The sequence below is a fragment of the Meleagris gallopavo genome, chromosome 26 (assembly GCF_000146605.3).
Source record: "Meleagris gallopavo isolate NT-WF06-2002-E0010 breed Aviagen turkey brand Nicholas breeding stock chromosome 26, Turkey_5.1, whole genome shotgun sequence".
NCBI classification, from domain to species: domain Eukaryota; kingdom Metazoa; phylum Chordata; class Aves; order Galliformes; family Phasianidae; genus Meleagris; species Meleagris gallopavo.
In genome coordinates, this window is record NC_015036.2 from 417,683 (window position 1) to 429,206 (window position 11,524).

At 60.4% G+C, this 11,524-nt stretch overlaps 1 protein-coding gene across 1 annotated transcript; it reads right to left on the bottom strand.

Annotated features, from left to right (window-relative positions):
* Positions 1-8,142: 8,142 nt before the first annotated feature.
* CHEK1 (checkpoint kinase 1) lies at positions 8,143-11,518 on the bottom strand. The gene is made up of 11 exons (XM_010723791.2): positions 11,158-11,518; positions 10,989-11,053; positions 10,847-10,916; positions 10,584-10,772; positions 10,147-10,251; positions 9,983-10,078; positions 9,803-9,911; positions 9,420-9,597; positions 8,753-8,884; positions 8,585-8,686; positions 8,143-8,386 (listed from the first exon to the last, which is right to left on the bottom strand). The coding sequence occupies exons 1-11, from the start codon at positions 11,321-11,323 to the stop codon at positions 8,291-8,293; spliced, it is 1,308 nt and encodes a 435-aa protein (XP_010722093.2). The 5' UTR covers positions 11,324-11,518; the 3' UTR covers positions 8,143-8,290.
* Positions 11,519-11,524: the final 6 nt, after the last annotated feature.

Here is an 11,524-nt window from a genome sequence, read left to right on the forward strand (position 1 = left end):
GTGCGCCCGGCGACCAGCGCAGCGCCTGCCGTGTTTTGGGGTTTCCTCCAGCAGGACCATCGCCGGACCCATAACCAAACTGCTCGCGAGAGGGGAGCAAAATTTGGCCGGCATCCTCACCCCCGCTGCTGTCGTCGGGAGCAAATCTAATTACTGGAAGGCGGCAGGGCCATGAAAGCGGATGAAGTCATCTGCTTTCAAAGGCGCCGGGTGACACCCGGACAACGGGGCTCCGCTAATCCCTTCTGCAAAGATGCAAATGGGAACACTGGGCTCCGCTGCGGGCTGCTGGCTTTGTCTGGCGGCGGGTTCATAACCGTCCCGGTGGGGACAGAAAGGCCGTGACCCAGCAACCTCTGCGGGTTCTCGCCGGGTTTGGGTGGCTTTGGGCGGCCCAACCTCGGCGTTGCCCCTCTTGCTGCTGACTCAGCTGCTGAGCTGTGCTGCTGTCACCTTTCCTCTTGCTCAGCTTCCTCAGGGCGGCCTTTCCTCCTGGCCGAGCGTTGCCCCCCGTGCGCCCTTCAGGGGTTTGGCTCAGCAGCGCCCCATGATGGCATCCCAAAAATGGGCAACGGCGGCACCTGCTCTGCCCCCACAGCGCGGCTGGGACCACGAAAGCCATCTCCTCTTGGGGGTCTCTTGTGCACATCGACCCCTTCTCGCCCTTCCCCACGGGCCACACTACACCCCATCCCGCAGAAGGGCAGCGAGCGAAGCCGTCATTAACGGGGCTGTTACCCAACCCCTCCCAACCCGACCCGGCACTGCGGGGTCGGCTTTGTTCGGTCCCGATGGCAGCAGGCAGGTAGCTCAGCGTTCGGCGGGCGGGGGCTGCGTTCCCCCCTCTGCTCACAGCGAGGGCGGCTTTTCTCCGGCCGCTCCGTAATCCGATCGTCCTGTCACGGTTCCCGGGAGCGGGGCTGCCCAAACAAAGCCCCGGAGCATCCTCGGCTCCCGCGGCCGGGGGCTGCAGCTGCGCCTCGGAGCGTGACCGATCGGGAATGAGCCTTCGCAGCGCGTCTAATGCCGTTTGGACAGGGGGCCTTTCATGCACTCGTGGGAGCGAGGCCCCGCCATTGAGCCGGCAGCGCCCCGCGCTCCAACCCTCCTCGCTCCCACTCCGCGGGAGCTGCGCGGCCCCACAGCGGTGTCCTCGGGGCACTGCGGGCCGGGCCGGGGACTGGGGGGCAGCGGGGGCGGGGGAGGAGGGGCTGGCAGGTGGGGGTGGGCGGTAGATGCGGGGTCAGCGTGGGAGGCTGAGGATGGGAGGTGCTCCGTGTTGCCCTGGCCTGGTCCCCGGTAGATCCCGGCCCTTGTCACTCTGTCCCCAGCAGGTACCTTGTCCTCCTGTCCCCTCACCCTTTCATACCTTTCCTGGCCAATATCTTGTCCTGGTCCCCATCACCCCGTCCCCAGCAGGTATCTTGCCCTGGTTCCCCTTAGTATCTCATCCTGGTCCCCATCCCCTTATCCCAGTCCACATCAACTCAGCCCAGTCCCTAATGGGCATCTCCTCCCAGTCCCCATCCCAGTTCCCTTGTCCCAGTCTTCACCAGGCACTTCATCCCGATTCCCATCACCTTGTCCTGGTCCCCAGCTCCCCGTCCCGCTCCACTTGTCCCCAAATTCCCAGTCACCTCTCGAGGGGCTCCAGCAGGGAGGGTTAAGGGGCACTGCTGGGAAGGGCACAGCCTGACCCTGGCCTTGCCGGGTGGACAGGCTGTTTTGGGGACAGGTGAAGGCTGCAGGGTCACGAGGTTTGTGGCTTCCATCTTCCTTTGCTTTTTAAGCACTTGACACCCGTGCACTTTCCTGCCAGTGAGAGCTTTTGGTCTGAAACACATCACCTTTTCAAGTCCTCTTTAGCCGCATTAACGTCAATATCAGGGACAGAAAAGTCTGTAAAACCCTTGTGTAACATTTACGTGTGAACAGCTTCTGTGGTAGCAGTAAAACGCTATCAGTCACATCGCTGATGCCTAGAAAAACACAGCTGCTCTCAGAGCGCTGCTGCCGCAGGATTTATCGGGGCTTCGCTGCCCAACGCGTCGCAGGCAGCCCCAGGGATGCAGGCCTCCATGTGGGGGTCTTCTCCTGCCAGGGGTGGTCCCCGGGCTCTTCATTTGTGGAGCTGGTGCTGGGTGGCATCGGCTGATGGAGCTCAACAAGAGGGGAAAGCGAGGCGTGGAGCGGAGCGGGGGGAGGTGTGGGGGGGTCGGGTGGGAGCAGCGTGGGAAGGGAAGGTGAGGAGATGAGAAGAGACGAGGTAAGGAGAGGAGGAGAGAGATGAAGGGAGAAGAGACAAAGATAAGGAGGAAGTGGTGAGAGGGGATGATGGAAATGGAGATGGAGAAGGAAGGGGAGATGGAGGAGGAGAAGCAGAAAGAGGAGAAAGAGGAGGAGGAGGAAGGGCAGGGAAGAGCTCTGACACCTCGCCGTGCCCCAGGCTCTCCTGCTGGCCCGCACCCAGGCACAGGGAATTCCCTGCTCTGCTGCAGCCCCTGCTGAGCACAGCCCCCTCCCAGCACGCTGCATTCCATCATCTCTAGGGGTGGATGACGGGATATGGGGGACATGCGGGGGGGCACGGGGGCCCTCCTACAGCCCAACAGGGGTGAGGGTGAAAGCCAAGCGTCCGAAAGCCCCGTTGCACCTGCGCCGTGGTCCTGCTGCAAAAACAGAGCCGGGATGGAAACAAAGCAACACCCGCTTTCCTCCTCAAGTGAGCAAAAACTTGGCATTTTTAGGAAGAAAGAAAGAGACAAAACTCCTTCTGAAGCCAATGTTTGCCTTGGCAGAGAGTTCTGCTCCGCCGGACCCGCCGTCGCCCGGGGAGCCGCGGCCACGTGCGATGCCCCAACCCCCGCCCAAGCCCCCACCCCCCGTCGGCCATCAGCGCTTTGAAGCGCGGGGCAGGAAATGAAGAGCCGCCTTCAAACGATCGCTTGTCTCCTCCGGGGTTGGGGAAACGGGAAAGGAGGCAATTTCCTCATCTCCCCAGCCAGCTTGGTGGGGGATAAGGCAGCTTTTTGGAAGGGGATGCGCAGCCTGCGAGCATCGCGAGGGAGCGCCGCCCCCCCCGAGGGCATCTCCATCCCTGGCCAACCTCCGTGCTGGAAACGAACGCGGTGTGAGCAGGGCTGGCTGCACGGGGAGCAGCTCCTGTCCCACCCGCTCTGCTTCGGGGGCTCGCTCTGTTCCTCCATCCTTCCCCCCGTGCATCACTGTGCAAATGATATTATACGATATTATATCTCCCTCGGAGCTTTGCCAGCTGTGCACTTAAGGGGTTTTCTTTTCACTTTTTTTCTTTTTTCCCAGTGCAAAGTGGCTTTTTGACCCAAACGCACATTTTCATAGAGAAGGTTTATTTTGGCCAAAAGCCTTTATTTTTGTGTGTGTGTTAAAAAGAAATACGGTGAGGCAGCGCCGGGCGGCCGGTGGGAGGGAGGGAGGGGGGAAGGAAGGGTCACTCCTGCAAAACGTGGGGGAGGAAAAAAATTATCATCTATTTGGGCTTTTTTCATCAGAAATAGCAGTGTGGGAGTCCTGGGGGGTGAAGCATTCTGCAGATCCTCTGTCCCACACTGTGTCTGGTCCTGCTGGCTGCAGCTGCCCGGGAGGGAGCACAGAGTGGTCCCAGGCAGTGTTGGGGGCTCTTGGGGCACTGGGGTGACCCCAAAAGAAGTCCAGACACGCTGAAGGGGAATCAGACCTCCTGGCAGCTTTGAGGATCTGAGGAGTCTTCGCCCCCCCCAGGACCCTCCTCCCCCACGCCTGGGGTGAGCCTCGGTGTCGGGCTCTGGGATGGATGCTGGGTTGCTTGGCACCAGCCCTGCTTCCCGCTGTGCCTCCTGGTGACATCCCAGACCCGCACTGGAGGCATTTTATCCCCAGCCCATCTCCAGCCCAGTCCCTCGGGCAGCCCTCAGAGCAGTGATGTGGGTTTCTTGCCTCCGTCCCTGTATCCCCGATGGACCGCAGACTGACGTTGAAGGCCCTTTGGCTCCGTCTTTTGCTCCTGAAGGACCTCAGAGCAGTGATGTAGGTCACTCGTGTCAATCCTCAGCTCTCAGATAGATGTCAAGCCACTGCCTTAGGTTACTGGTGTCCATTGGCCTCCCTGAAGGATCTGTACGGTAGGTCACTTGCCTCCATCCCCAACCCCTGAAGGACTTCCAGACAGGGTTGTAGCTTGCTTGCATGCATCCTTATGTCCCTCGATGGACACCAAACCAGTGCTGCAGGTTACGGTGCCCACCTCTACCTCCCCAAAGGACCTCACCCCAATGTTACAGCTTGCTTGTGTCCGTCTGTAGCTCCTGAAGAACCTCAAAGCGATAGTGAAGGAACCTCAACTCAACCTCTCTCTGATGGGCTTCCAACCCACCCTGCAGAGCCCATCCACCCCCACCCGCTGCCTCTCCCTGGACGAGCCGGGGGGCTGGAGACAGATTGGAGGGGAAGGAGCCTTCCAAATTGACAACACATGGCCCTGCCTTATCCCACGGCCCAGTAAATAGGTCTTTCATGCTGGGCCGGTTGCCATAGGAGCAAACACGCAGGAAATATCCCAGATAACTCGAATAGTGGCAAAAACATATGTTTTGGATAAAACCCAGCAGAAAAATCGCCCTGTTTAACCCCTCCAAGGTATTTTACCCGCTGAGCTTTAACCCTTTGCAGCATTCACAGGGTGGGGAAACTGAGGCACAGCCTGGGCTGCAGGGCGGGTGCTTCCCTGCCCCCAGCCAGCAGCCATGGGCGGCTCCCAGCGCTGCCTCCCCTCCTCCCACAGCCCTCATCCCTTATCAGGACGGATGCTCCGTGCTCCGCACGCACCACGCTTTGATTTGCCAAGGAATTTGCTTTGCTTCTTTTTTATTTTTTTTATTATTCTTTCCCCACCTCCCCCTCCACTTTTCAAGCTTCAGCCAAACCTTTCCTTATCACATCTGGCGAGCAGCAGCCCCTCTGAGTGCTGCAATGGTGAGAAAGGGAGAGCGAGCTCCATTGCAGCCTGGGGATGTGGTTGGGGAGGAAAGGCTCTGCAGGCCCCATTTTGGCACTTTGGAAAAGAAATTCCTCAGCACTCATTGCTGCTGCTCACAGCCCTCACCTGCCTTACACACAGACACTGCTTGGAAGCAGGCAGCAGTGAGCTGAGTCCCACAGCTCCAGCGCTGTGCTTGCCCTCGGGGAGGGGAAACTGAGGCACGGGGAAGGGGCAAGGCTGAAAAACTGCTGCTAGCACCTGTGGGACCTGCAGGGTGCTGCAAACATCCCTGCATGCCACACACATCCCTGCACGACGCAAACATTCCTGTGCACTACAAGCATCCCCCTGTGCTGCAAGCATTCCTGCACATCGCGAGCATCCCTGTGCTCTGCAAACTTCCCTGCAAGCTGGAACACCACCACAGGATGCAAATATCCCCATGAAGTGCTGCAAAAATCCCCGCAGGCTGCAGGCATCCCCTGCACTGCAGGCAGCCCTCCTGGCCGCAGCCCCACGCAGCGCAGACAGCCAACACAGGGAGCGATGCTGCACCGACCTGGGAATTCTGCTGGTGCTGTGGTGCAAATCCTGCTGACGGGAGGAATGTGTCAGCACCATGAAATGCCCCGGCCTGAGCATCGCCCCACTGCCTCCATGGCAGAAATGCCCCCAAACGCTCCTTTCCCCCAGCAGGGCACCTCTGCCACTGTTTGCACCTTGATTTCAGGGCAGCTGCTCTGCGCACGCAGCTCCAACCTCACTTTCCAGCACTTCCATCCCTTTTCACTTCTTTTGTTTCAGCCTTTCAGTAACGACCCCCCCTTCCCCCCCCTTATGGGTTTGTGAGATTTAGCAAAATAAACACGGCTGTCACCAAAGCCCTCAGAACGTGCGGGATGTTGGCAGCTCTGCAGGGTGGCTGTGGGACGGGGGGACACCTTATTTTAATGGGGTTTCCCCCTTTTTGCTCCAGCGCAGCACCGTGGGCCCCTTGTGTTGGGGGTCGCGTGGGCACTTTTCCTCCCCATCCCCCAAAATCACACTCAGAGCTTCAGGTCCCTGCATCCCGGGGGCATTTGTCCCAGTTCTGTGCTCCTTCTGCTGTTGCTCAGCGCTGCCCCGGAGCTGTGAGAGCTGTGGGGGGTTTTTGGGGCGTTCGGGGCCGCCTGGGGTGCGGGCGCTCTCCCCGCCCTGCCCAGGAATGCGTCTGCTGATATTAAATAGACCTGGAGGCACTTCGAGCCGAGCCCACTTCCTCGCCAAGAAATGACCTCAGCGTTTGGGAGGCTTTCACCTTTTTCGAGCATTTTGCTTTTTCCTCCTTTCTCCCGCCCACGGCTGTGGGGCCGACCCCACATTTTGGGGGATCTTTGCAGCTTTCATCTGTGCAACCCCCCCCGTGCTGCTCACAGACCGCCTAATCCTGCACGTCCCATCCTGGATCTGCATCCACACCTCAGAGCTGCGCCCCACATCGCTCTCCTCAGCCCCTCCATCCGCAGCCCCGCTGCTGCAGCCCATCTCAGCAATGGCTGCGGGGGTCCCAGTGGGGGGGGAGCAGGGAGGTTCCCACCCCGCCCCCCCCAGGCGCGGCCCCATCACATCTGGTGGGCAGATGTGGCCGGGCTCTGCTGCCCAGATGGGGACAAACAGGGAAATCCCAGCATCGGCCGGGCGCGTGGCACGAAGCAATCCCTGCTCATTGGGAACTGGCGTTTCCCATCTCCTGGGGCTCCCAGGGGACGGAGCATCCCTGTCCTGCACCTACATCCCACATCTGCGTCCCAAATCCTCCTTCTGCACTCGCTGTCCTACGTCCTGCACCTGCTGTCCTGCACCTACATCCTCCCTGTGGCTTCTGCTGCTGCATCCCGTCGTGTGTTCCGATTCTGCACCCTGAACCTGGTGTCCAGCATCCCATTCTCCATACCACCTGTCCTGTATCTGTACTCTAAATTCCCTTTCCCATCTCTGCACCCCAAATCCTGAACCTGCTGGATCCCGTGTCCTGCACTTGCACCCTAAAACCTGCATCTACATCCTAACAACAGCATCCTAAATCCTGCATCTAACGTAAGAGCCCTGTATATGGGATAAAAGGTTTACTATAGGTTTACTGAAGAGTTACTACATGGTTACTAAAGGCTTACCACAATCGCCCACAGTGATGCTCGATGTTCAAACCCATGGGACACCCCTGTGAGCCCCAGAACAGGGGTAGGCAACAGGCAAAGCAAAGGACAAGTTTTCCCCCGGAAGAGAAACCTTTCCTGCAAATAGGACCAATTTCCCACTGCTGCAATGAGCTGTGGGAGGTTCTGCACAACACGACCCTCAGTTCTCGGCTCCCACCCCCAAAATCCTCACTCTAAGGGTGCTCCCAAGCTCCTTTTTGCCTGGAAACCCAAATCTGTGCCCACCGGGAGCCCCCGGGGGACTGAACCAGAAAAGCCCGCATTCAGCCTAATTATCCCCCGGCTGCAATCTGTGATCTCTGGGACAATTAACGGCGCTTAATCCCGGCTGAAAAGCACACGGGGTCGGGGCGGCGTCTTCCTGCTGCCCCTCGCCCGCTGCCGGGATCTCGTTCCTGGCTGCAATATAAATATGCAATTAAAAAACCCCAAAAGGCCCCGTTAATTGCTCTGCCGAAGGGGGGGCTTCCACTGGAAAAAGGGGAAAACAACGGAAAGAGGCTTTTTCCAACTCAGTAAGTGCAGCCAGCAGCAGGGTCGGTGGGTTTGGGGCTGAGTGGTGCGGATGTGCACCTCGGGGTGGGGATCGGGGGATTGCTCGTTTTTCTGGGGGGGGTGAGGTAGGGAAAGGGGGGAGCGCTGCCCCGGGTTAATCCCCGCGCTCCTCTCGCTCCAGCGCTAACAACTCCTGGCAGCTCCGGGCTCGTTAGCGCTGTGAAAAGCAATTAGAGAGGCTGGAAGGGGGCAGCTGCCGCTCCGAGGGGGCAGGGAGCGGGGAGGACCCCGAGCTGCCCCCACAGCTCCAGGGCATGGATGGAGCCACAGAGCTCAAAGGAGAGCCCTCCGCGCCATCAGTCGGTTCCAGAGTGAACGGAGCTGCAGAACAGCACGGGGCCGATTGCTCCACGCCGGCGCTGTGCCCGGAACGCCCCTAAGACGGCACGGAGCTGAGCTGCGATCCCAAGCTTTATTGAACCCATAAAAGCCGCAGCGGGCGCAGAGCCGGGCCGTCCCCATAGTGCTGCCCTGGAGAGCACAGCTCTGCCGGGGGCTATGGGAGCCCCACGGGGTGAGGAGGAGGAGGAGGACAAGGGGCTCAGGGTGGGGGCAGCCACACCTTCTGGCTGCTGACCACGTCGCTCAGTTTGCCTTTGATTTTCAGGAAATGCCGCTTGAACTCCAACCCGTCGCCCTGCATGGGGAGAGCAGCCAGCAGCCAGCAGTCAGCAGCCAGCAGCCAGCAGTCAGCAGCCAGCAGTCAGCAGCCAGCAGTCAGCAGTCAGCAGTCAGCCTCCTGCAGCCCCACTCAGCGCAGCACCCCAACATCCCTCCAACGATGCGTGCACCCACCGCGAGCTGCTTTGTGCCCGCTGTGCCCCCCAGCGCCCACCTTGGAGAGGCGGAAGTCCACCAGGATCCTGCTCTCCATCTCCAGCAGGTTCACCTTGAAGATCAGCTTGTTGTTCCTCCGGTCCGTGGTGGAGATGGTGACCTGCAGGGGCACGGCGTCACGGGGGGGCTCAGCCCCGCCCCCCGCTCCCCCCGGCCCGGCCCCCACCTGGTTGGTGCAGCTCTGCTTCCAGCCGTAGCCCATCTTCTCACACACATCCCTCAGGCTGCGGTAGGAGCCGTCGGCGTCCAGCTTGGTGAAGAAACGCGTCATCCTCTTCACCAGGCGCTGCCACGGGTTCTGCAGCACAGAATGCATCAGGAATGCTGCAAAGCTGCAGTGCTGTGCCCGCACCCCACGCCTCAGCCCCCCTGCGTGGATGCAAAGTGCTCCGTGCAGCCCCAGAGCCCGAAGGTGCATCAAGTCGCATCCCTGGTTTGGCGCGGTATGAACAAATCGCACCCCCTCGTGGTAAACATTGCGAGCTGCGTGCTGGTGCTACGGAACGGGGAAACAGCACCCGGTCCTGCAAAACTGCACCCCAAACATTTGAGGTACTGCAGACCTGCATCCCCAGTATTATCAACATCGCAAAGTTGCAACCCAAGTGTTATAAATGTGCCAAATCTGATACTATAGATGCTGCAGAACGGAGTCCCAAGTATTGCAAAGTAGCAACCTAAGGTGGTACGTACTGCAAAGCGGCCCCTTAGGATTAGAAATACTGCAAAGCTGCCCCCCAAAGGTTGCGAGGTTGCACCCCGGCATTACGAACACTGCAGAGATACGCATCTACAAGGCTGCAATGTTGCACACCAAATCCTAGGGAGCGCACCTGGGAGGAGCCTGGCGTGCCGAGCAGCTGGCTGTTGAGCAGCATGTGCTCGGGGCAGGCAGGCTGTGAGAAGCTGATGCCCTGCACCAGGCGGTCGATGCTGCCCATGCTGCTGTCCCACAGCGCGCCGCCGGTGCCAGGCTCAGGCTGTGATGTGGAGTAACTCGCCTTGTCCTCCCTGCAAGGCAAGCAGATGAGATTGCAAATGGGGTGGCTGAGAGGGCTGTACCTCTTCAGGGTTCTGCGTGCACAAGTAGGGAAAGGATGAGTGTGGGGTCATGTGTGCACCGAGCTGGTTTGCGCCAGCTGCTGCAGTGCAGAAGGACGCCCCTGCAGTGCAGAAAGGCAGCATGCAGCAGGGAGGTGTGGTGCAGCCCGCTCACCCCAGGGCACCCTTCACAGGGGAGAAGTCTGTGTCAGAGCGGATGTGCTTGGGGAGGGCGCCGGGGGATTCAGTGACACCACCTGAGGACACACGGCTGCGCTTTGTGCCTGCAAAACAAGGAAAACCCAACAGTGTGCACAGCTCAGGCAGGAAACGCGTTTTGCCCCGCAGCCCTTACCCTTCTTCAGGGGCCGGCAGAACCAGCGGTCCTTCTTGATGTCGGGGATGGTGATGCGAGCCGTGGGGCTCTCGGTCAGGATCTTGTGCAGCAGTGCTGTAAGGAACGGGGTGCATGGAGGAGGTGCGGGGCGGTGGGGGGCACGGCTGCCTCCAGCTGCGTACCTAATGGTGCGGAGTCGATCTTCCTCCAGGGTGCCAGGTAGGTCTTCCTCTCCTTCCAGTCGCTGTACTCCTGGCAGCTGTCGCTGGGCTGATCCCAGGGCAGCTCTGCGGGAGAGGGGACGGCGGGGGTGGCACAAGGGATTGGCAAAGGCAGGCTGGAATGCTGCCTTTCTGTTTGCTTCCAAAAGGGCGCGATGTACCAAGGTGCGCAGCGTGCAGAAGTACTGCTCTGTGCAAAACATCCACTGCAACACCACCGCAACCTCCCACGCGAGGCATCGCTGCTCTGCTCCGCACGAGGCTTCTGATTCTCACAAGTGCCACCCCCACCCTGCACGTCACACCTCCCCTACGCATCCCAGATGCACCCCCCAGGTACCTCACCTATACCCCACACCTCGTACCCCCACGTGCATCCCGTGTGCCCCCCTGCCCACCTCCCGCCAGCATGGCAGTCAGCACCACGCCGCAGGCCCACACGTCCACGGGCTCCGCACGGAACTCGGGGCGCCGCAGCAGCTCGGGGGCCACGTAGGGCAGCGTGCCACACATCTTGTTCAGCAGCCGCTCGCGCCCGTTGTGCTTGAAGACGGTGGCCAGGCCGAAATCGGAGATCTTCAGGTTGTCTGGGTGGAAAACAAATAGAAATGTTTAAGTTAAAGCGATCAAATGCAGCAGGAAGTCGAGGTGGGGGGCACACCTCGCTCATCCAGCAGCAGGTTCTCCGGCTTGAGGTCGCGGTGCGTGATGCCCATGCTGTGCAGGTACACCTGCGGGTGGGACGGGGGTCACTGCTGCCACCACGGAGCACCGCGGCTCCCTCGCCGTCCCGCAGCACTCACCACACCAGCGATCAGCTGCTGGAAGAAGCGCTGCGCCTCCGGCTCCGGCATCCCGATGTCCGGCTCTGCAACCAGCGAGCAGTGAGGAAGGGAGCTGCAGCTCCCAGCCGCACACGGAGCACCGCTCCGACGCAGTTTGCAAGGCGCACGTTTGCATTCTGCGACGCACCGATGCGGTCGAAGAGCTCCCCGCCGCTGCAGTACTCCAGGAAGAGGTACTGCGTGGCCCCCTCGCGCCGGTGCCCGTAGAACTTGACGACGTTCTCGTGGTTCAGCATCTTGTTGATGCAGATCTCCTTCTTGATGTTCTCCGGGCAGTCGGCCGCGCGCTTCATGTCCACAATCTTCACGGCCACGGCCTCCTCGGTGCGGCGGTTCACGGCCAGCTGCACCCTGCAGGGCACGGCCAGGAGGGAGAGGGGCCGGGTGCACCACGGTGCGCGTCAGGGCAAGTGGAGGGCGTGCAGTTGGCAAGCAGAGGTGATGCAGCGGGTGCGTGGTGTGGGCAGGTAACGGGCAGGTAACGGGCAGGTAAC